The sequence below is a fragment of the Chinchilla lanigera genome, unplaced genomic scaffold, assembly GCF_000276665.1.
Source record: "Chinchilla lanigera isolate Chin_1 unplaced genomic scaffold, ChiLan1.0 scaffold00216, whole genome shotgun sequence".
Classification (NCBI taxonomy): Eukaryota; Metazoa; Chordata; class Mammalia; order Rodentia; family Chinchillidae; genus Chinchilla; species Chinchilla lanigera.
Genome location: NW_004955617.1, coordinates 237,541 through 262,075, shown reverse-complemented (window position 1 = coordinate 262,075; position 24,535 = coordinate 237,541). Strand labels below are relative to the sequence as shown.

Genomic DNA, 24,535 nt, shown 5'->3' with positions numbered 1-24,535 from the left:
CAGCTCTTCTCTTGGAGCATCTGCAACAGATGACCGTGGCGCAGCCAGAGCTTTATATACACCAGGTATAGGTTTACAGGCCTGCTGGTTAAAAATACCCTGGCCTCATTTTCAGTGCCTTTCCTCATCTGGTGCCAGAACGCTGGCATTGACGCCTTAGCCTTTACACTTTCGTAATGGTACAGACCTGAGGTGGTTTCTGTAGGACTGCAGTTACTTCATATGTGGTTATCTTTGAACAAGAATAAATTCCGGTCAGGTTGCCAGTGAGGACTGGGAAGAATGAAAGCTCTTCAACTGATGTTTGCATGGTATCCGTCAATTGTTAAAAGCAAGCCTTTATCAGTGTTGGGGAGGTTTTTCTTGTTGGTTTTTTTTGTTTTTGTCAGTACTAGGAATTGAACCCAAGACCTAGCACATGCCAAGCAAGCACTCTATCACTGAGCGACATCCTCAGCTCTTTTTATTTTGAGACAAGGTCTTACTAAGTTGCCCAGGTGCCCTCATACTTGGTATCCTCCTGCTTAAACTTCTTGAGTAACTGGGATTACAGGTGTGCACCACCATGTCCAACCTCCAGCCTATTACCACCTTTCTGATCACTCATTTTGTTTGTTTGTTAGATGTTTTTTGTTTTTCAGACAAGATCTTGCTAAGTTATCCAGGCTGATCTTAAACTCCTACCTTAACAGCTCAAGTGTTGGGATTGCAAATGTGAGACACCATACACACACACACACACACACACACACACACACACACTCTCACACACACACACCACTCCTTGGTTTTAAGTAATAATTTAAAATAAATCATTTTTCTTTCTCTAAACTGAAATGAATGCTCCAGTAAAAGCTGCATGTGCTGGTAGAGACTAGGGAGGAATTGTGCTGGTTGGCTGTATATAAGAAAAAGATATATGTCCACATTTTAAAACATATTTAATTCTTCCCTGCTTGAATTCTGTTACCCTGAGTATTTCCCAAGTTGTGTGGTAGTTTTATAAATATCACCTGTAGAATTTCTCACATTCTTCTTTTTCAAGCTAATAAAATGCTCTTATCTAAATAGAGCCTTTTGAGAAATCAAGACCCCTTTGTAGATTCTAAGTATAAAAAAAGAAAAAGCTGTGAGGTTTAATAATTGTGGGGCTGGGGATATAGCTCACTGGCACAAGCACCTGGCTGGCAAGCGCGAGTCCCAAGTTTGATTCCTAGTACCAAAAAAACAAAACAAAACAAATTGTGCTTTGTTTACCTTACCACCTTAATCAGATCTTCTTGTACCTTATAAGTTCTTAAAGAAGAGCTTCAAACTCTTCATACGATACTTTCAATCCAAAATGGCTGCATAGGATAACTCCTTTGCTGAGCTTAGAAAGGAAGAGATACCTGCAATACCTTAGTGTTTAAATCATACCAAAAATCTCATCTTAGTATGTCATTAGCGTACATAAGAAGAGCCTGAATTTTACGTATGTCACGTGTACCTTTTTTCTCTCTTTTGGTGTGATATCACCTGGGGAAATCCAGAAGATTGGATAATCAAGAAATGACTAATCAAGAGTCTGCTGTACATGTGAAAATGGTGGGTATTTGATTATTTCCAGTTCCACTTATTAAAGATGAAACTTCACCACTTTTTCCTTTCTAAACAGATAATTATGGGACTGAAACTTTAAACATACCTTTCTTCACAATGCTTGAGACACAATAGAACCTCAAATGCTTGTATCCCACTCCCCTCTACCATAGGGATTGAACCCAGAGGTACTGTACCTTTGAGCTATACCCGCTGCCCTTTTTCTTTTTTTTTTTTTCTTCTTTTTCTTTTGAAACAAGGTCTTGCTAAATTGTCCAGGTGGGACTTGAAATTGTGATCCTTATGCCTCAGCCTCCTGAGTGCTAGAGTTATAGGTGTGGATCACCATGCCAGGCTAAATGCTTAGTAAATTCAGTTTCAGATTATCTTTGAAAGAGTTGGGTTTTTTACTTTGTTTTGTTTTGTTTTGTTGGCTTTACTGGGGACTGAATCCTGTGCTTTGTGCATGCTAGGCAGGTGCTCTACCACTGAACTTCATTCCCAGCCTGCTTGCTTGCTTGTTTTTTATTTATTTATTCATTCATTCATTCATTCATTCATTTAGAGGCAGGGTCTTACTAAGTCGTCCATGCTAGCCTCAAAATTGCCATCTTCCTGCCTCAGCCTCCAAATAGCTGAAATATCAGACATGCACTGCTGTGCCTGTTCTCTGAAATGCTTTCACTATAATACCTGTTGATAATTTTGCTCAGTATATAAATGATCGTATCATTTTTATGCTCACATTTCTTTGCTCAGCCACAACACAGACCATTCAGGATAAAATATTTTATCATAGGTCTCTAATTTAAAATGGCAAGCATCGACATTTTTAAAAATAGCTCTTGCAGAATAGAGTTCATAGAGAGCAGGTGATAGCAGGATGGGTAGGAGAGACACAGGTGCTGGAATCAGAAGTGGCCTTCAGTATGAACTCATCCCTCGGTGGTTGTGAAGACCCTTGGCTGAACACAGTGATCTCACTGAGACATAATGTGACATCCTGAGTTCCTATTCTTGCTCAGATACACTCAATGAATAATAATTTCTAGATATGTTAGCATTTTAGCCATGTGAGTAGCATGTTTATTCACACAAGGGGGGGTATATCAGTTCTTCATATTCCTGAAGTCCTTTTCTTCTTTATTTAACTGATACATAAAAACACAAAAATTGTACATACTAAGGGGGTACCATGTAATGTTTTGATACATACATATATTTGTGTGATGTTTAGATCTCCTCAGCATTTATATGGTGAAAATCTTCAGTCATTTCTGACAGCATTTGAGGTGTGAAGACCTGATTGTCACCGGTGGTGACCTCCCTGTGTGCTGCCGTCCAGAACTTGTACTCCTGTCTAGGAGAACCAGCACCTGGGATCACCTAGGACACTGTTTTGAAGAAGACTGCTCTGTCATCTCTTGCTTACTTTTTCCTTTGATTCTTTTTGTTACTGCCCCTTTTTTTATTTTATTCTCTTTCTTTCCCATTTTTTTTCTGCCTGTAAATTACAACATGACTTAGCAAGTAGGTAGCTTTGTCATAATAAATCTGAACTTACCTTTCCTCAGCCAGTGTGCAGCTGAAGGTGAAAATTGACTCAGAGCAGGAACTAAGTTGTTAGTTTAGTTAATTGTTATGCTGAAGCGTATAGAAGTTGTCTTCTTTTTCTTTCTTTTTTTCTGTGTCCAGTATCAGTATTGGCAGGTTTTTCTGGTTCAACCTAAAAACAGAGACTTGATCTTTGTATCTGTTGCATGATTGGTGTTTGATTCATTGGGATTGAGCATATATTTACACAGGGTTAAATCAATCTAGAATTTACTTTCTTCTTTGAATTGATTTTTTAAAATGAATATAGGTGATACAGGAATTTGCCTCCATTAAAAAACGCAATTTTAATGATAGACTTTGTGTCATGTATTGCTCCTTGGGGCCTGGGCCCCTCCGCTTGTGTCTCTTCTGGAAGCAAGTACCGGTACCTTCAGCCCACCGTGACTGAGACCCTTGACGGAAAACAAGCCAAAAGATTGTGGGGTTTTGTGTTTTGGTTTTTTACTATTATTTGCATTGATTTATATAATTTTTACTTTGTGTTTTGTTATGTTTCCTTTTAAAAATGTTGATAGATCCTTTACGTTTAGAATTCCTCGGGATATTAATTCTGCTTGTGAGCTGGCTCCAAATCTCTCCCTCCAGACCTATCACACAGCCTCTTCTTGGGTACAGTTAAGTTTCAACAGGGATTCTCTTTCCCAGCTAGATTATGCACTTAGATTCCTCTTCAGCCTGAGCATATGCAAGTCCTGCTTCTCTTCCACAGTTCAGTGTATTTGAGTCTTCCCCCTTTGGCCTTAAGACAAGTGCTGTCCTTGTCCTCTGCTTTTCTTACATTTCACTTGGGACTTCTGGGCAGTATGTTAGCTACTTGGGTTCCTACATTATAATCTGTGTTAGAGAACCTTGAGCAAAAGACACATGTCTTGTGGATTCTTCTGCAATTCTTACAGAGCTGCAAATGTACTTGTCTTACACTTACTGATTGTACCTGGGGAATAGATGAATGAATTTGACCTTCTCTTCCTTAACATAGAGACAGGCCAAATGTGTGGCAAGCAGAGGAGATGGTTATTATTAAAAATTTGAACCAAGTGTGGTGGAACAGACCTGTAATCCCAGTACTCTGGAGGGTGAGGCAGGATTGGCTACATTGTGACTTCAGGGTAAGCAAGACTTTGACTCAAAAAACAAAAAAGTAATAATCTCTAGTTTTTCAAATAAATTACAGAATCATCTGTTTGTGTGGGTAAATGTACCAGACTGAATAGATGGCTTTAAACCTATACTTTTTTTTTTTTTTAAGACAGAGTCTTTCTGTGTAGACCAGGCTGGCCTGGAACTCACAGCAGTCTTCCTGCCTTACCCTCCCAGATCACAGGTGTGCCCCACCACACCCAGATAAACGTGTACTTTATATGTACGTAGTTAACATAAATATTGTAGTGCTTACGCCTTTGTGCCAATGTAGTATGTAGTATTATAATCTAACCAGTACCAAATATAAACAGCAGAAATAAGTAATATTTCCTTGAGAGTCATCTCTTCGAGATTCTTGAGTTATTTAAGCTAATTTTTATGTAGGGCATTGCCAGAAAAATAGAGGATAATATTAAGGTAATTATAAGCATATATAAAAATACAAGTAAGTTTTTTCTTTGGTTGAAATACGAATTGTACCATCTGTCCATTGTGAACTGCACTAACCCTTAATTGATTTTGTGTTTTATTCTTAATTTAAGAATTAACAATGAAAAAAAAAGAATTAATAATGCATTTTAAATAGGATGTATTTGTTAAATTTCTTTTTAAATCAGAATTTAACATTTTAAAATCATTGTTTACAAACAGAAACTTTGAAGTGGTCATCATTTTATCCCAGGAATTAGGATAATAGGATAATATCTGGGACATTATTATTGGGTTTATGATACCAAGAAGAGCTCACAGATTTTATAACTGTACCGTGGAGGTACTCATTTTTGTCTTGTCCTCATGTATCTATGATATGATGTCAAGAAATCTTAACAGTGCTATTGGATTGTGAGTAAAATACTATAATTTTGAAATCAATTGTTTTGAAGTCTTTGCCTTATCACAGATGGTGAAAATTTATAGGCCTTTTCTTATTTTTCATAATATTATGTCATCAAATTGACATATTAATATTATGTCATCAAATTGAAGTTTTCAGGCAGTTTGAGATAGCTTGCTCTTCTAATTAGAACTGCTTTTGGGTTTGTTTGTTTGTTTTTGAAGTATCTTTTTATGTGCCACCAGAGCAGGTCTGTTCTGTCCAGGAGGAATATGGGGGAGAGATTTGGAGTAAAGCACATGGTTTTTTTCATCATGCTCCTTCAGCGTGCTCTAATGCTGTGATGCTCTTTCATATACTCCATACTGCAGTTTTTAGTGCTGATTCTTAGGTTGCATGCTGGAATTTTTCAGGAAATGCCCCATGTCTCAGTTTCTGAGAAGTATGTCAGTGTACTGTGTTTGTGTTGCAGCAGAGGAGAGCAGTCTGCCATAAATGATCCATCCTGTCTCCCTCCGCTGGTTTCCACCCTGTTGTGTTCTTTGGAGAAAGTAGCTGCTCCTCTGTGGCCGTCAGCTTGGTACCAAACCCCTCCCGCCGGTGCTTTCTGTCCTCACAGTTCTTTATCTGGAGCCAGTGGCTCCGAGTGCCTCCAGCCTATGGCTGCCTTTCGCCTGTGGTCATTTAGAATAAACCAATCTTGCAATGAGTGCTTGGTATAGCAGAAATCAGTCTAAAATTTTTATAGCAAGTTATTTTCATTTGTCTGAAAACGTCTCAATTTGATCATAATACAATGGAAAATAAATGGAGTGCTGAAAATTTCTACCACTTGTTATAAAAAGAAGACCAAGGCATCTTATAATAAAGCCGTCACGTAGTGTTTTGGAGGAGCAGCAGGCATTAGGTGAGATGCGTTGGAGCTCCCAGTGGTCCTGATGCTTCCTCCTGTCAGCTGGAGCTGGAGCATGTGGCCTGCTTGAAGGAGGCATCTCAGTGTAGAACATTGGCAGGAAGTGTCAGTGTTCTGGTAGAAACACGTTTCATGACATCAACCCATTGGTCAGTTACTGAATCAAGCCTAAGATGCCTGGGTGGCTGCAGCTGAGGTTGAGGAAAGAGCAGGTTTTAGTCATCAAGAGATGAACTTCCCTAGTTTGTGCCCTGGGCTCAGTCCCCACTACTGTGATCAGTCAGCCAGCTGGTCAGTCATCGATGTTTAGATAACCTTTAATCCTTTTGAGACCTTTACTCTGTTGAAACTCTTGAAGCTGCTAGTTCATAGGCTCCCTAAATGAAGGCTGACCCATTGCACGTGAACCTGTCTGCTCTTTAGCTATGGGTCTGAAATGTAAGTGTATGGTCTGTCCAGGTCTCACATTCCTGAAGAGGATCTTAATGTGAGTACCACTTCCGGTATGCCTCTATTACCATCTACCAGACTTGGGCAAACCTTCATCTTCTCGGACTTTTCTGCTCTTGGCCATGTGTGGGAACAACATGGGATCTGATAGACTTCCCTGGTCTGATTCTCTTACCGCAAAGACAAGTCTAGAGGATTTTTATGTCCAGCACACATGAAATATGTTAATGTTGGCACCATCAAGCCCAAAGTAAAAGGACATAAATCCATCAAGATCCTGCCGTTTAAATGAGTCCAGAGCCATAACTGACTGACAGCAGCCCCTCAGCCCCTTCCCATGCCGTCCACCTGTTGGGGAAGCACAGTGCGGCTCGTGACTCCCTGTGCCAGTTTGTACTGCTCAGAACAGGGCAGATACAAAAGCCACTCTTCACATCAGGTTGTGGGACAGCTCTGAGGGTCTATAAACACAGTAGCGTCCTGATTCCAAGCCAGCCAGTACTTTGTGGTAGTTATCTGAACTTGAAATAAGTCTGTTGTAAAATTTATGGCAAGAACAGTTAATAAATAATTTAAGATATCATACAATAAAAAGGAACAGATATTAAAGCAACTTTTTACATTTTAAAATATTTCAAGTATTTTTTAATTATCTGTTTAAAAACATGCAGAATAATTGTACAGTATTTTCTTTCTGCTCAGAAATATTGTAAACCTAAATACCAATATAAACTAAAATCTTTCTTTAAATACTCAAGTCATATAATACAGTGTAGTTGTTGCCTGTAACCTCTGCACATTGTGTCATATACTTACGTTTTAAATTACATTAGTTAAAATTCTTGTGAGATTAGGGTTTTGCTGTGTTGCCCAGGCTCGCTTCAAACTCTTGGCCTCAAGTGTATTTCCTGCCTCGGCTTTCCCAGTAGTTAGGACTACAAGTACATGCCACCACGTCCCAATTACAGACTAACTGAACCTTATACACATACACACACCCATACTCGGGAATGAACCCAGGACCTTTGTACTGAGCTACATTCCCAACCCATTCTTTGTTATTTTCAGACAGAGTCTCATTAAGTTGCTAAATTGCCCAGGCTGGGCTTGAAGTTGCCATCCTCCTGTCACAGCCTCCCCATATTCTGGGATTACAGGCGTGGGCCACCAAGGATAGCTGGAAAACTACACTGTAAGCAGAAGGGTTCTCAGAAGAACTAACTCTTACCACAGAATTCACATATTCTTTCTTCAATTCTAGGATCCTGTTTTGACTAATGGATTTTGTTAAGCATTCTGTGTGTGTGTGTGTGTGTGTGTGTGTGTGTGTAAGGCTTGAACCCAGTGCCTTTGCACTGAGCTGTGTCCCCAGACCACTTTGTGAGACAGGGTCTCATGAAGTTGCCCGGTCTGGGCTTGAACTTGGGAATCCTCCTGCCTTAGCCTCCCAGAGTGCTGGGATTATAGGTATATGCCACCACACCGGGTTTAAATACATTTTTATAGCTGTATGTGTAACAGTATTTTTAAAAGCAGGTATAAAAATATATAATGAAAATGAAATAAAATAATATTCATGAAGCTAATAGGAAACGAGTGAAAATGTTTACTAGTTTATCTTCAGTAGCAAAAGTAGGCAAGTTTTATTTTCTTTTTTATGTATTTTCTGTAATTTCTGTGACAAGTGTAAATTATTGGTCTATTTATAGGAAAATATATATACTTTCTAAGAAAGTCAATTACTGTCCTGTTTTTCAATGCTTCTGTTTTTTGGGGCTGGGGATTTAGCTCAGCGGCACAGCACTTGCCTGGCAAGTGCAAGGTAGTGAGTTCGATTCCTGATACCGGAAAAAAAACAAAAAACCAAAAAAAAAATGCTTCTGTTTTTTGCACTTGTAGGACTCCACCCAGAGCCTCAGGAATGTTAAGCAAGCACCCTTGCCTGGCTGTCCCCGGCTTCCCACAACATGGTTGTGTGTCTGTCTTCTGGATAGAAGCTACTGGTGTGCTCTCAAGTTGTTTCTGTGTATGAATGGCCATTGATATGGTGATTTGGATTTTCAGACAGCACCTGAACACTTCTATCAGCTCAGACAAGACAAGCTTCTGCTTGGTATCAGAGGAACCTGGGGAAAAAAGAATTAAAAGTAATTTTTTTTTTTTGCCTTTTAGATGCCAGAATTCCAGAAAAGTTCAGTTCGCATCAAGAACCCCACAAGAGTAGAAGAAATTATCTGTGGTCTTATCAAAGGAGGAGCTGCCAGGCTTCAGGTGACTAATTCTCAAGAAGCCGTCAGTAGGAAGGGTTTATTCTTACAGTTCAGGCAGACCTCTCATCTCCTGTTGGGATAATATGCGTAAAGTAAATTTAAATAGACAGTGTTTTACCTGTAAAAAAATGTGAAATCTAAAATATTTATCTAGGGTTGCCTTAAAATACATAATACAGTGGTGTGTTGGAAAAGCAAATACAAATCTGTTTTTAGTGCTGACAGTTGAGTCCAGGTCCTTGTGCATTCTAAGTAACCCCTCTACTACTGAGCTACAACTTTTCTTTATTATTACCTAATGTCAGGTACAAGTGTTTTACCATTTTAAGACAACAATTAAAAGTTACAATTTTATATCTTTTTTTTTTTTTTGGTACCAGGAATCAAACTCACAACCTCACACTTGCCAGGCAGGCACTATGCCGCTGAGCTATATGCCTGGCCCAGAAGTTATTTTAAGTTGATCTTCCATATTTTAATTAACTGTCATTGTTAAAATATAAACTTTATTAGGAGATACTTGTGTTTTCTAATTCTTTTTTTAAAGAAACATTTTAAATTTAAATTAAATTGACAGTATGGATATTGAGCAAAAACAGATTTTTAAAGCATTTCTAACTAGATGTGATGGGGGCTGGGGATTTAGCTCAGCGGCAAAAGCGCCTGCCTAGCAAGCGCAAGGTCGTGAGTTCGGTTCCTGGTACCAGAGAAAAACCAAAAAAAAAAAACAAAAAAAAACAAAAAAAATAACTAGATGTGATGGTACACTGTAGGAGGCAGAGGCTGGAGGATTGCAAGTTTGAGCCCACCCTGGACAACTTAATGACTGAGACCTTGTCTCAAAATGGATGAGTGGGCAGATAGGCAGGCTGGGGATGTACCTCATTGTGAAGGCCCTAATTTAAATCCCTATTACTGCCAAAATATAATACTTTTCAAAAAAAATAATATTTAACCGGGTCTGTTAAGTTTTAAGAGCTAGTAAACTATTTCTCTGTGTTCACTAGTATTTACCCTAAATAAGCAAGTTAAATCTAGTATGTAAAGTGTCAGTAATTAAGAACTTCATACAATTTTATGGCTTCCAGTACATTTTTGTACATTGACTAAGTTGGCCAAAATTTTTATGGTGCTTTTTCCCAACAGAGAAAAATAACCAGATCACCAACCATTAAAAATTCCTATAGTGACTGGGCATAGTGGTGCACGCCTGTAATCCCAGCACTCAGGAGGCTGAGGCAGGAGGACCACTGTGAGTTCGAGACCGGCCTGGGCTACAAAGTGAGTTCAAGGCCAGCCTGAACTGCATGGCGAGACCCTGTCTCAGAAAGACAAAAAAAAAAAAAAAGTTTCTGTGCTGATTTACAGATTTTATTTGGTAACAAAGATGGGCAGTTAAAAGAGCACCTGCAGTTAAAGGTTACTCCCCAGACTGTGTGTGTGGACAGCAGCAGAAAACTCAGGGAGAACATGGTGTCCTGCAGTGGGGCTGAGGCCAAGCCCGGCCTGAGCCTCTAGGGTGCAGCAGCGCCTGTTTGGGAGCCGCGGAAATGTCGGTGGCGGCTGTGTTGTGTAATACCTCTCTCTCCCTTTCCTTACAGATAATAACAGATTTTGATATGACACTAAGTAGATTTTCCTACAAAGGGAAAAGATGCCCCACATGTCATAGTAAGTATGAGACTCTTAAAAAATATTTGAAAATAACGATCAGTATTGTAAGATCCATTTTGCCTGTATTATCTGTGAGACAGTTGGGATTTTAAAATTCCTTTTGGATATCAGAAGTGAGGAGAACCTGCCTTTTCTTATTATATTTTGAAGATTGTTTTCCCTGTGTTTATATAAACGACTATTCTCATGTGTCGTTTTGATAGCAAAGGGATAGAGACTTCAAAATATTTCACACTAAATATAGTCTGCTCACTGTTCAGGAATTACTTAAATTGGTTTTATTTTTGGTTTTTGGTTTTTTCGAAATAGGATGTAGTGCAGGCTGGTCTTGAACTCACGACCTCAGGCTGACCTTGAACTTATGGCAGTTCGCCTCAGCCTCCTGCACGCTGGGATTATAGGTGTGTGCCACCACGCCCGGCTCCAGATTGGTTTTAAACTTTGCATTAATGTAAAGAAATAGCATTTGCCAAATGCTCTTGGCAGAGGACTCAGCTCAGTGGCAGAGCTCACGCATAGCATGCAGAAGGCCCTACATTCAATCCCAGGGCAAAAATACACACACATAGTTTTGTAGGAGTTTTACTTATTATTTATTAAAACATAAGCTATTAAATACATCACAAGTTAAATTGTGTTGCTAGGTTTTCTTATAGTCTAGAGATCAAACCCAGGTGCACTCTGCCACTAAGCTATGTCCCCACCCCTTTTTATTTTTCATTTTGAGACAGGGTCCCACTAAGTTGCCCGCGCTAGACTCAAACTTGTGGTCCTTCTGCTTCAGCCTCCCAAGCTGCTTGGATTACAGGTATATGGCACCACGGCTGGTTGTTTTGCTAGATTAATATTTCTTTATTGATTTTCCAAGTTGGTAGTGACATTTTTAATAATATTCTTTAACCCAACAAGGAAACCATGAAATAAGTCTTCTTGCTTACTGTTAGTACATGTATAAATTGAAAAATTACTTGATAATTTGTATTTTTTAAAAATGTGCTAGGAGGCTGGACATGGTGGCACATACCTGCAATCTAAGCACTCAGGAGGCTGAGGCAGGAAGATCACTGACAGTTCGTAGCCACCCGGGGCTACATCGTTCAAAGGCAGCATAACAAGACCCTATCTCAAAAAAATATATATATACTAGGGTTGGGAGTATAGCTCAGTGGTACAGTGCTTGCCTGGAGTGCTTCAGGTGCTGAGTTTGATCCCCAGCACCACAAAAAAAAAAATTAAAACTAAGAAACACATACACACATACATAGAACCTCCAAACTGCTAATCACCCTCCCAGTAATTCCTCTTTGGAGAGTGACAAAAACTCAGAAGCAACCTAAAACATTTCACATTGTAGTAGCAGTATGAATTCTGTCCTCCCGCAGAGCAGCAGCTATAACCATTATGAATGGATGATAGTTAGGGAGTTTTTCATTATGTTTATAATTCTGGGCGTCAATTCAGGGCCATATGTATGCTAGCCAAGCATCCTACCACTGAGCCCAGCTCAGAGTTTTTAATTTATGAAAATGAACCACAGTGTGAAATAAAAAAGACTTTAAAATTATAGATTTGGTTTGGTCCCTTTTCTCATCGATAATACATAACACTCTAAGACTAAAAGGATGGCTGGGGATATAGCTCAGTGGCACAGCGCCTGCCTGGCAAGCACAAGGTCCTGAGTTTGACTCCCGGTACCAAAAAAAAAAAAAAAAAGACTGAAAGAAAGTCCACATATTAGTAATTTATTTTTGAACAATAAAATTGTGGGGGTTTTTTCTGTTCTGTAGTAACCTGTTTTCTGTATATTCACGTTTTTTATTGCCTTATTAGAGTGGCATATGCCTTTAATCACAGCATTCTGAGAGGTTGAGGCAGGAGAATCCCAAGTTTGAGCTCAGGCTGGCCAACTTAGTGATGTAGTTTGACTATATCTCAAAATTGAAAATAATTTTAAAAATTTAAAAGGGTTAGTAACGTGCCTCTCTGTGAGGGTCTTGGGTTCAATCCTCAGCATGTTAATTTAAAATAAAAAAAGAAGAGAAAACAAAAGGTATAGAGCCAGGCATGATGACACATGACTGATCTCAGCACACTGAGAGGCTGAGGCAGAAGGATCATCATGAGTACAAGGCCAACCTGAGCAACTTAGTTAACTTAGTGAGACCCTATCTTATAATACAAAGTAAGAACCCAGTGTGGTGGCACATGCATATAATCCCAGCTCTCAAGAGTTCAAGGCCAGCCTGAGCTAAATAGTAAGTTCAAGGGCAGCCTGAACTACAAACTGAAACCCTACATACTGAAACTCAAAAACAACAATAAAGTAAAAACAAAATGAGGCCAGGCATGGTGGTGCATGCCTGTAATCCCAGCACTTGGGAGGCTGAGGCGGGAGAATTGCTGTGAGTTCAAGGCCAGCCTGGGCTAAGTGAGTTCAAGGCCAGCCTGAACTGCATAGTGAAACCCTGTCTCAAAAAGACAAAGGAAAGGAGAGGAGAGGGGAGGGAAGGGGAATGAAAAAGAAAAAGAACTGGGGAATATAATTCAGTGCAAAGGCCTTGGATTCAACCCCTAGTATAATTCCCACCCCACTCCCCAAAGAAATAGTGCATTTCAAAGATCCAGTTACCAGGTTTTGGGGTGCTGGAGTCTCCCAGAGGTGGTTTCTAGGTTCTTTTTTTTTCCTTTTTTGAGACAGGGTCTCACTATGCAATTCAGGCTGGCCTTGAACTCACTTTGTAGCCCAGGCGGGCCTCAAACTCACAGTGATCCTCCTGCCTCAGCCTCCCAAGTGCTGGGATTACAGATGCGCACCACCACACCCGTCCTTCTAGGTTCTTTTTGTTCTGAACAAAGAATTGGTCAAAACAAGCATAAACAGAGGCAAAGTTTCACATTTATTAAAGGTAGAAAAAGAAACAGGCTTTGCAGAGTGAGTTTGGGCCAAGTAAAAGTAAGAAAAAAGTATACTGTACAGTGAGAGGGTGGGTCACTGTGAGAGAACACAATAGCAAAAAGCCCAGTGTCCCCTGTCCCTTCTGTATCATCCACTCCTCAGGCTGATGTCAGGTCTAGCTCGTCCTATCGAAAACCTGCTCAAGTTCTCGAGAGAACTGCTTGCAGGGTTTTGGGAACTGTTCTGTTCATGTGTCCTGGGATTGTGTGATTAACAGGTCGTTCCTACTTCCCCAGTCAGCTTTGCCATGCCCTAATCTCCTGCCTTAGTATGTTTCTTGCTTTTATTTAATTAAAAAAGAAGGTAGAAGTAGCTGTGTTTGAAGACCTTAAATTGTTTGGATCAGTGATACATGGTAGGGGCTGGGGATTTAGCTCAGGGGCAAAGCGCCTGCCTGGCAAGCGCAAGGTCGTGAGTTCAGTTCCCGGTACCGGAGAAAAACCAAAAAAAAAAAAAAAACAGTGATACATGGTAGGAATCACAAAATCTCAGATTCTGAAACTGTTAGCTTCCACAGCAGTGCTACATGAATCATAGCCTTGAAACCAAAAGTGTTTTGGCTTTGTTTGGGGCTTGATTTTTTTTCATTGGTTTGGTTTGGGTTTCGGTTGGTTGGTTGTTTTTTGAGACAAGGTCTCACTGTGTAGTTTAAGCTGCCCTTGAACTCACTATGTAGCCCACACTGGCCTCCAGCTTGAAGAGTTCCTCCTTTCTCAGCCCCCTAAGTGCTGGGATTACAGGCATGTGCCACCATGTCCAATTTGAGACCAAAAGCTTTAATAACTGTGCTGTTGACATGGTGTTTAAAATGAAAAGTACCCAGTTATTCCTGGTAGCAGTGGCATCAATCAGAGTATTTTCTTTTAAAGCCTGTTTGCTTTCTCACTAGATGTCATTGATAACTGTAAGCTGGTAACGGATGAATGTCGCAAAAAGGTAAGCACTACCAGGAATGCAGAGTTAGTCTCTGTTGCCTGAGAATCACATCAGGTTTGTTCACACAAACAAAAAGTGTTTTATTTTGCTTTGCTTTGTGGTACTAGGAATTGAACCCAGGCCTTCATATATCTAGGCAAGTGCCCTACCACTGAGCTACACCTTCAGTCCTGTTTTATTTTGAGACAGGGTCTCAAAAAGTTGCTCAGGCTGGCTGAAATTTACTTATATTTCAGCCTTGGGAGTAGCTAGGATTATAGTACCACCATGCCTTGCTATCCACCTTCACTGTATTTTTAAGGAAAACTTAACTGTAACTTTCAAACCAACTGTCTTAGTTACTTAGTTGTTGCTGGACAAAACACCTGACACCACCAGTTAAAGGAGGAGAGGTTTACTTTGGCTCACGGTGTATAGCAGCTTCAGTCTGTAGTTGGCTGGCTGCAAGGCCGGTTGGCATGGCAGAGGAGGCTTCCTTATGGCATGGTGGCAGGAAGCAGAGCCATCCAGGGAGGAGAAGTAATAAATATACACACCCTTCTAGGTCAGGCTCCCAGCGATCCAGCTTTTCCCACCAGGCTTCATCTCCCAGCGTCACACCCAGCTATAAACCCATCGGAGGACTATCACACACCCATGACCCAGTCACTTCACAAAGGCCCACTGTGAGCACGTGAGGCTTTGGGGGAACATCTAGATCTAAACCATAACACTGGCAAACCTTAGATTTAAAACTTCTAAATGATTACTGAAATGTTAATGTATTACATGAACTGGAAAATTAGAACAAAAGTATTTTGGTTTTATATTTTTTTGGTTCCCTTTGATCAGGAAATTGCTTCAGTACTTTGCTTGAGTGTCTACCTCTGTGTGTTTAAACCAAATAAGATCCACAATGTGAATCCATTTTAATACTTCCATGTGAGGACTAAAGTTCTTTTGTAGTGATAGTCTGATGAATAATTCTAAGTAGATTTTGTAGGAATATGTAAGACCAACAACATTCTCTTGGAGTGGTGCATCAGCCCAATTTACTCTTCACCGAGAAGACACTTTATGAAAAACATCTATTTACATTGTTTTGCTTTCTATAGAACAAAGCAGATTAGTAACAAGACTGTAACCTTCATAATGAAGTCCTGTTTCTCTCTAGCTACTGCAACTGAAGGAACAGTATTATGCTATTGAAGTGGACCCTGTGCTTACCGTGGAGGAGAAGTTCCCTTATATGGTAGAATGGTAAGTGGTGGGAACTGAAAAGTGAATACAATTGTTACAGTTAAAACTGACCAGCCAGCCATGATGACACACGCCTGTAATCCCAGCCCTTGAGAGGCTGAGGCAGGAAGACCACTGTGAGTTCGAGACCAGCCTGTGCTGCAAAGTGAGCTTGAGGCCAGTCTGAACTGCATAGTGAGACCCTGTCTCAAAACAAAAAACAAACTTGACCTTTTTAAATATATGGGTAAGATGTGGCTTAATGTGCAAAAAAAAAGATTAAAGTTGTAATTGACTCTGAATTCACTTTGGTCCAGCCGCTGATACCACTGCTGATGAAGAGACCTTTGACGTGGGCTGCGTTCACCATAGTGCAGCTTCCCAGCAAGCCCCAGTATGGGTGTGGTGTTGGGCTCTAGGACAAAGCCGTCCTCACAGACCGTGACAAACAGGAGTTAGAGCCATCCGCCAGAGCCATCCCATTTGAAGAGCATTTCAAGGAGTAAAACGTGGTTTGAGTCAGGCAAGGACTGTGTAGTTCAGGGGCAGAGCACTAGCCTAGCATGCTTGGATTCTGTTTTAGATCCTCAGTCCTGTTTTTCCAAAAAAGGTGCCTTGATTCGAAAAGCAACTGTTGCTTGCTTTTTTCTTTTTTCTTTTTTCTTGTTTCTTTGACAAGTTTTTGCTATGCAGTTGGAGCTCTCCTTGAACTCACTTTGTAACCAAGGCTGACCTCAAACTCACATCAGTCCTCCTGCCTCAGCCTCCCGAGTGCTGAGATTACAGGCATGCGCCACCATGCCTGGCCTGACTGTTTCTTTAAAATATGAAGAGACTAGAAGTATTTATCTTCATTATCCTATTATCTAACAAGATACAGTTCATCTGTGTTTATGACTTTAAATTTGAAAAGAGACTTTATATATGCTCTTTTAGAAGTAGAACTGGAGCTAGGCACTGTGGCTCACACCTGTGACCCCAGCACTAGAGAGGCTGAGGCAGGGAAATTGCTGCAAGTTCAAAGCCAGCCTGGGCCACATAGCAAGACCCTATCTCATCGCTCCCCCCACTACCCCCCCCACCCAGAAAAACTGGAACTAGACTTGAAAGGATTAAGAATGGTTTCTCCGTAATGAAAGAAAGGACTGTCTGGGAGTTAGAATTGTCTGGCAGTAGAAGTTTCCCTTGGAAAATGAGCTCACTGGCTGACAGGAAGCTGACTGCAGCTGAGAGGAAGATCAATTGAAAGTATTGAGGGGTGATTTGGGCTTTTTATGGGGTGGGGTAAGAGTTCCATTCTAGAGACCCTCACATTAGGGTGCTGTGATTGTAGGTTTCTTACATAATTACAAAGCAGGCTAATCCACACAGCACTGGCCATACCAAGGACTCTTGCTCACTAGGGAGCATCTTTATACTTTTCATGAAAATTTAAACTGCAAACAAATGCAAAAAAGATCCTATACAATCAGAAATTGTGATGCCATAGGGTGGGTTGAGTTCTTAGATGGAGAAAAGGCTTTAAAATCTGTTTCCTTTCATTACCAGATTAACTATTTAAGCTAAGACTGAGTTTGGGAGAACTGCAAAATGCTGTAAGAATATACACACTAGGCCATGCAGGGCGTGCACACCTGTAACCCAGGCATCCTGGGAAGATGAGGCAGAAGGATTACAAGTTGCAGCCCAACCTGGGTAACTTAGTGGCTCAAAATGAAAAGGGCTGGGGATGCTGCTCAGTGCAAAGATCCTGGGTTCATTCGCCAGTATTGCCCAAAAAATAAAAAGCATATCACATTTTGAGATACATTTGGCATATACATTCATTAGTGCTGAATTTAAATCTATAAGATTTAAGTTCAGATGTGAGGAACACAAGTCTTTTTCTCTACTGAGTGCTTTATAATAAAGATAATTTTCTTAATTTATTTTTCCCTCTCTGGTCAAAACTCCAGGTATACAAAGTCGCATGGTTTGCTTGTTGAACAGCGCATACCAAAAGCTAAACTCAAGGAAATTGTGGCAGAATCTGATGTTATGCTCAAGTAAGTTTCTTGGGGATGTTTGTTACTGTCAACAGAATTGAACTATTGTTAAAAACGTACTCAACTGTATGTTTTTACTAAATTAAGGCTTAACATTCCATTAAAATATTCAACGTGTACCATCTGCCACAAAATGGACAGTGGTGAAATACTACCTGTTACATTCCGTGTTGATGGCAAGAGCCGTGGGAGAGTTCAGTACTAATTTGTATTTCCTTTCTCCAGATTAAAAAATTCAGGATTAACTTACAAATTTATCCAACCAAGACCATTTTGAAATTCTTTAGCAGAATACTTTCAAAAGAACTAATTATGAAAGGAATGTTTACAAATCAAGTTGGAAAGGATGTAAATTTATATATTGTTTATAAATTCACGAGCCTACTGAATTCTCAGACTTCTTTGAGTACTTTCTGGGAAAGGTACCTCATTAAAATATTTGCAATGCATGAATTATAATATATGAGAAGCTTCTACTTTCAGTACTGTTTATCACATCATAAAATTATCAACTTACTAGGCAAATACAATGATGCTAATCTTTTCACGGTGCTGGGCGTTAAAGCCAGAGGCTTCACTTTGGCTAGCTAAGCTCTGAACCACTAAGCTACACTCTAGCTTACCTGCCCCGTGTTTGGATGCTGCTATATTTTAAGGTAAGTACTTCTACAGAGGAAAGCATAAAACTGTCAGAAAGAGTGCACTGAGTATTTATTCATATACAGTTACAGCCTGATTTAACCTTCAGTTAAAGGAGGGAAAGAAGATTTTAAAATTTTGGGCTGGAAGGGGCTGGGGATTTAGCTCAGCAGCATAGCACCTGCCTGGCAAGCGCAAGGTCGTGAGTTCGATTCCCAGTACTGGAAAAAAATTAAAATAAAAAAATAAAATTTTGGGATGGAGAGTGGCCAGAAGTGAAGAGAATGCAGTGAGGTCCTGCTTTGCTCTTCTGCAGTAGACAGCAGACAGCTGGACATCAAGCAGGGGTCTCTGGCTCACAGAAGTGGCTGATGGCTTGCTTTGAATCATGCAAATTGGGACTAGTAGGCTTGTGTAGTTGGTATGAGTCTAAAGACATCTAGTTAGTACTTGTCTTGGTTACTTTTCTCTTGTTGCTGGAACAAAATACCTGACTCCCAAAATTAAGGAAGGAAAGGTTTATTTTGCTTACAGTTTGTGGAGGTTTCAGTCCGTACTTGGCAGGTTACAAGGCAGAGTGGCACATGGCAGAGGGCAAAGGTTCATGGCGGCAGAACACAGCAACAGCAACAACCACAAAAGGAGGAAATGGCCAGAAGCACCCTCTTCCTCTCCCTTACATATGCAAACTATCCACCCCAGGGCGGGTGTAGCTCTCACACCCATAATCAATCAAACTCTAAAAGCCTGCCCCATGACCACATGAGGCTTTGCGGGGACACCCAGACACAAACCATAACAGTACTGTTACAGCTAATTACAAGGAAAGTAGAGTCAGCTGTCACTTAAAAAACATGTGCTGGTAGGAACATGTATATCAATAACTGCCCTCCTGGGCAGTATTTTGAAGTGAGGACATACATGAGCCATAGAATTAGGTAGAAATATTTTGCTTTTCAGCTTCTAAGTGAAAAGGAGATAAACCTTGCTGTGTAACAATTACTTTGTCTCTCTATCTTGCAGGGAAGGGTATGAGAATTTCTTTGATAAACTCCAACAGTACAGTATCCCTGTGTTTATATTTTCTGCGGGTATCGGTGATGTTCTAGAAGAAGTTATTCGTCAAGCTGGAGTTTATCATCCAAATGTCAAAGTCGTGTCCAACTTCATGGATTTTGATGAAAATGTAAGAATATGAAGTCATTCCTCAATTTTTTTTTCTTTCCGCATAGTTCAGGGATTGAATCCCAGACCCTTGCACTGAGCACATCCCCAGCCTTTTTAGTTTTTGAGTCTTACTGGGTTAGTCTTACTGGGTTGCCCAGGCTAACTTTGAACTGGTGATACTGCTGCTTCAGCATCCCAAGGATCTGGAATTGCAGGCATGTGCCACCACTCAGCTTTCAGTTATTTCTAAAATCTGAAAATACTTTAATCATGTAAATTTATTTATTTATTATTTGACACATATTCATTAAAGTAAGCCAAGTTGATAGGCCTATCATCGTCATCCTCTCTCGTGTTACTACAGCTGTAGTATTTTTAGAATAATACACCCTTGTTAAACTTCGGTGTACAAGTTATAGACTCATTAAAATTTATAAAATTTCTCTTACTGTAATCTAATGCAGCAGTTCTGAAGATTTAACATTCATAGCTAGAAAAGAAGAAGTGAGTTAGAACTGACATTATTTAAATAAATGTCCCTAATTAAGATAGTAAGTTAGCATGGTGTAGTGATTTAATCCTGTAATCCTAGCATTTGGGAGGCTGGGGCAGGAGGATCAAGAGTTGTACACAGCCTGAGGTAGAGAATGCAGCCATGTCTTAACAAGAAGATGATATATTATAAAATTCATAAAATGAAGTATTTTGGTTAGGAACAAAATGAAAAGTGAAAGTTGTATTCTTAGTCCGTTGTGTTTCCCACTTAAAGTAGTCACTGGACAGTAAGTTACCTGTGAAGCCCTTCGTACCTGCTGTCAATGTGATCAATTCAGATTTAAGTGCTTTGTAATTTTTTTTTGAGACAGGGTCTCCCTGTGTAGTATAGTCTGTCTTTGAACTCACTGTGTAGTCCAGGCTATCCTTGAACTTTCTGTGTAGCCCAAGCTGGCCTCAAACTGCAACGATCCTCCTGCCTCAGCCTTCCAAATGCTGGGAGTACGGCATGTGCCTCCAAGCCTGGCTGTAAATTTCTTGCAATAAAATAATAGTGGCACCTAGTAAGAACTGTAAAATATGAGAGTCTAACAAATAGTTTTTATAAGACTTCTTACTTTAGAACATTTCTGTTTTTTACAGGGGGTGCTCATAGGGTTTAAAGGAGAACTAATCCATGTATTCAACAAACACGATGGTGCCTTGAAGAATACAGACTATTTCAGTCAGCTAAAAGACAACAGCAACATAATTCTGCTGGGAGATTCCCAAGGAGACTTGCGAATGGCAGATGGGGTGGCCAACGTCGAGCATATTCTGAAAATTGGATATCTAAACGATAGGGTGAGTATATAAGTCTAAAATTTTCTTCTAAGAAAAAATGAAAAAAGAATATAGGTAATTGCTACTACAGGCACGTGAGAATCTTTACCGCTGCACTTTGGTGATGATTTGAGGCGCTGAGAAGCACAGGTCCACACTACCCATACGGGAGAGGAAGGTGGATACTGTACAAGTGGTGCCAGATGCTGGCTGCCCCTCCCTTGACATGAGAATCAGAAAAGCCTCCAGACTCTGCCCAGAGTTCTCAGAACAGAATCACCCGCAGGCTGGAGAGAAATCACTTTGGACAAAAAGCTACCCTATGGGAAAATTCCTGTCAGTGAGTCTTAGTTTAAATGTTCTCATTTCAAAAGTTTTCTGAAATTAAATTGATATGTCTCCATTTTGCCCAACAGATCTAACATAACAGTGGGATTAATATTGAAATTGCTTGCTTCTCCTCCCTACATGTTAATTTTCATTTTGTTCTTTTGTTCGTTAGGTAGATGAGCTATTAGAAAAGTACATGGACACTTACGATATTGTCTTAGTAAAAGATGAATCACTGGAGGTGGCCAACTCCATTCTACAGAAGATTCTGTAGCAGGTGTTTGTAAAAGGGCCTCGCTCCTGGACTGCTCGACTCCCTCTCACCAGAAGACTTATTTATAATGAATTCTTGGTGGTGAAGCTCTCCCTCTGCGCAGCTAAAGTGTTCAGTCAGACCCGGTGCATCCTTCAACTGGAAACTCTTCTCCCACTTCTCTCAACACACTCCTTGCCATGTTTTTTAACCAACTTGAAAAAAAAAAATTTTACAGCCAGAATTAGAAAAGTAACTCCCTACTTTTCCAAGGTAAATTTTGTAGTTTCATGGTATCATGCATTTTTTGAGGAGTTTTTTTTTTTTAATAACAGGAAAGTTCGTAGAAATTTAAAGTGTTTTATGAAATGGTGAAATAATGTGCATGATTTTAAGTATTGCCGTGTTTGTCATTTGGGTGGATTATGCCAGTGTTACGTCCATCTCCCAAAATTATATTATATTTGGTTACTCTGTCTGAGCAAAATCAATACTCACCAGAAGACTGGCAAAAACTGTTGGTGTCCACATGTCATTCACTAATCTATAACATGTTCTGTCAAAGCACTGATAATAAACATGAAATGAAAGTCTTTTTAATCCTGCTGTCAAGACTGACTTATTTAGGCTGGGCATGGCACAGGCCTATACTCCTAGCGCTTGGGAGGCTGAGGCAGGAGGCTTCAGAGCTCCAGGCGGGGCTGGTCTACATCGGGGCACTCTGGCTCAGCACTTCGCACCCACAACCCCCCACACACAAAAGTCTGTTTATTCAGCAAATATTTACTGAATATATTTGGTGTTTTTTGTTCCTCTCTCCCACTCTCTCATTTTGTACATACGAATTCTAACGTCCTTGTCATAGTGGCTTTCTAGATTATACACTGTAACTTCAAGCCTAACAAGATATTTGTGGGAGAGGTTTATTCTGCCCTTCAGAACATACCAAGGCCTCTGAAAATTATTTCCCGCATTGCAAACATGAGGGAAAGTGAGAGCTTTATTCTCAAAATATCACAAACAAGCTATAGCTGTGACTCCCAGTGAACACTGAGCAGTGCGCAGGAGAGCCAGCGCCTCTAGACTCGCACAGCGGAGATACCTGCGACCCATCTGACCCCAGCTCCAGATCCTCCAGATCCTCCAGCAGCCAGCTGGTTCGCTACAGCCTCTGAGCTGTGCTCCACACAGCTGGAGCAGATAGCTCTGGACTTCTGCCCTGGATGGGGCTTCTGGTCCAGGAGAGTGACAGAAAGGCAAGGTCGCATGGCCTGCAGACACCCGTTCTTAGCCTCTGTCATTTGTTCCTCTGACAACAAACAGTGAGACAAAATACGCAGGAGCAGCCGGCGGGGTGGTGCACACCACACCGATACTACTCACTGACAACAGGAGGATCGCCAAGAATTTGAGGCCAGCTTAGACTACGTAGTGAGCTCAAGGCCAGCCTGAACTACATGGTGAAACCCTGTCAAAAAGCAAGAGCAAAAGATAGAATGGATCTGAGCTGTCAAGTACAGTGAATGTTTAATAATTGGTACTTTCTGATGCACGTCTGGAAGCCCTCTTTTGTGTCTTTTGTTGCACTTTCACGGCTGACTTGATGTCCTGAATTGATTCAAAATGTTGATGTTTCTTAGTCATTTTGACTTTGGGGAAAAGCAAAAAATTGCATGGTCTCAGATCTGGTGAATAAGGTGGATGAGGACACTGTCGTGTTTGTACCAGCCTGCCTTTTTCTGGTGGATGGTACTCAGCAGCAGTATTCACCATATTTTTTAATCTCACCTTGTAAAGACACTCAGGAAAGAAGACTTCCAGACCTACTTCAGAAAGTGGCAAGAGCCGTGGTGTAAGTGTTTGAATCAAGGGGAAAGATTTTGAGGGAGGTTCTTGCCAATGTCCTACCATGACAAATTTTTAAAATATAACATTCATCATATATTTTGATCACCTCTGTATTTCCAAAATCAGACTTATAACTAAACTTGTGAGTTGGGCATGGTGGGGACATCTGTGTTCCCAGCTACTCAGGAGGCTGAGTTGGTAGGATCACGAGTCCTGAAGTTTGAGACCAGCTGGGGAACATAGAGATAGATACCCAACTCATTAGAGCACATGCTTAGCATGAGCAAGGCCCTGGGCTGGATCCCAGCATTAAACACACACACACAAGCCTACCAGAGCAGAACAGAAGTATCAGAACCACCCAGAAGGCTTTTCCTGTAGAGAAGGTGCGTGTGGCTGATCTGACAGTGCTTTCTTCCCAGATCAGCATCACAGTTTGTCACTGGGCTGTTTCCTGAAGGAGCAGCATACATGCTGAGACAGCACCGCAGTTCCAACCGCATCCCCTCGGGGCTCGGCACCCTAGCACAGCATGAACCTAGAGTGCTACATCTCCAAGGTCCCTCTGACATCCCCTGCGACAAGCTTGTGACCCATTACATCTCCCGCTTGATGCTACTGACATTTTAAAATTTTGTACTCAAGTTCTGGTGTCAGAAGTTTACTGCAGCTGTTGAGAAATAGGCTGCGGGGTCAGACTTCTGATTTTGGTCATCGCCCCACCAGGGTGGTTTGGGCTTGAGTCTTTTGGGATGATCAGCGCTGAAACCAGGACAGGTTATTGCATCAGTATCCCAGGTGCCCATCCATAAAGTGAGTGTAATATACTCGTAGATATGTGAGGACTGGATATGCTCCTCTGCATGCATTTCAAGTGTGTCAGTGAATTTAGAACAGTAGCCAACAATTCAATATTGTCACATCCATAAAAGTGAACAACTCCACCCCCCAGTCTGGTGTCTGGTTGGATGAATGTGGCAGAAGTATCTTTTGGAGCCCCCATACACATTGCTATTATCACATTTTCCAGCCAGTGGCTCAATTTTACAATTATTACTGAGATGCTGGGGATTGAACCCATGTTTATACTAGGCAAGTGCTCTAGAACTGAGCTGCAGCCCCAGGCCTTTTAGGTTTTTGAGATAAGACCTCACTGTGTAGCCCAGGCTGGCCTTAGAGTCATGGTCCTCCTGCTTCAGCCTGCTGTGTGCTGGGATTACAGGAGTGTGCCACCACTCGTGTCTGGCTTTAACTACTGCTTTCTGTTGTAAAGCAGCTTTGAGTACTAGAAAAAGTTTGACTTTTAGAAAAGGGAAAACCAATCATTGGTGATGCCAGCTCAC

The 24,535-nt window shown here is 40.8% G+C and overlaps 1 protein-coding gene across 6 annotated transcripts in view; it reads left to right on the top strand.

The window, feature by feature from the left end:
* Window positions 1-21,944, top strand: part of Nt5c3a (5'-nucleotidase, cytosolic IIIA) — a 53,147-nt gene extending 31,203 nt beyond the window's left edge. For 2 of the 6 annotated variants that reach the window (XM_005414995.2, XM_005414994.2), the window contains exons 2-10: window positions 1,533-1,587; window positions 8,712-8,810; window positions 10,411-10,480; window positions 14,329-14,375; window positions 15,529-15,614; window positions 17,549-17,638; window positions 19,301-19,463; window positions 20,582-20,782; window positions 21,264-21,944. In XM_005414995.2, the coding sequence (XP_005415052.1) occupies window positions 1,552-1,587; window positions 8,712-8,810; window positions 10,411-10,480; window positions 14,329-14,375; window positions 15,529-15,614; window positions 17,549-17,638; window positions 19,301-19,463; window positions 20,582-20,782; window positions 21,264-21,365 (894 nt within the window). In that variant the 5' untranslated portion in view covers window positions 1,533-1,551 and the 3' untranslated portion in view covers window positions 21,366-21,944. Of the gene's footprint in view, window positions 1-3; window positions 66-1,532; window positions 1,588-8,711; window positions 8,811-10,410; window positions 10,481-14,328; window positions 14,376-15,528; window positions 15,615-17,548; window positions 17,639-19,300; window positions 19,464-20,581; window positions 20,783-21,263 lie in introns of all 6 variants that reach the window. The other 4 variants (XM_005414993.2, XM_005414997.2, XM_005414996.2 and 1 more) reach the window with 3 other exon arrangements.
* Window positions 21,945-24,535: the final 2,591 nt, after the last annotated feature.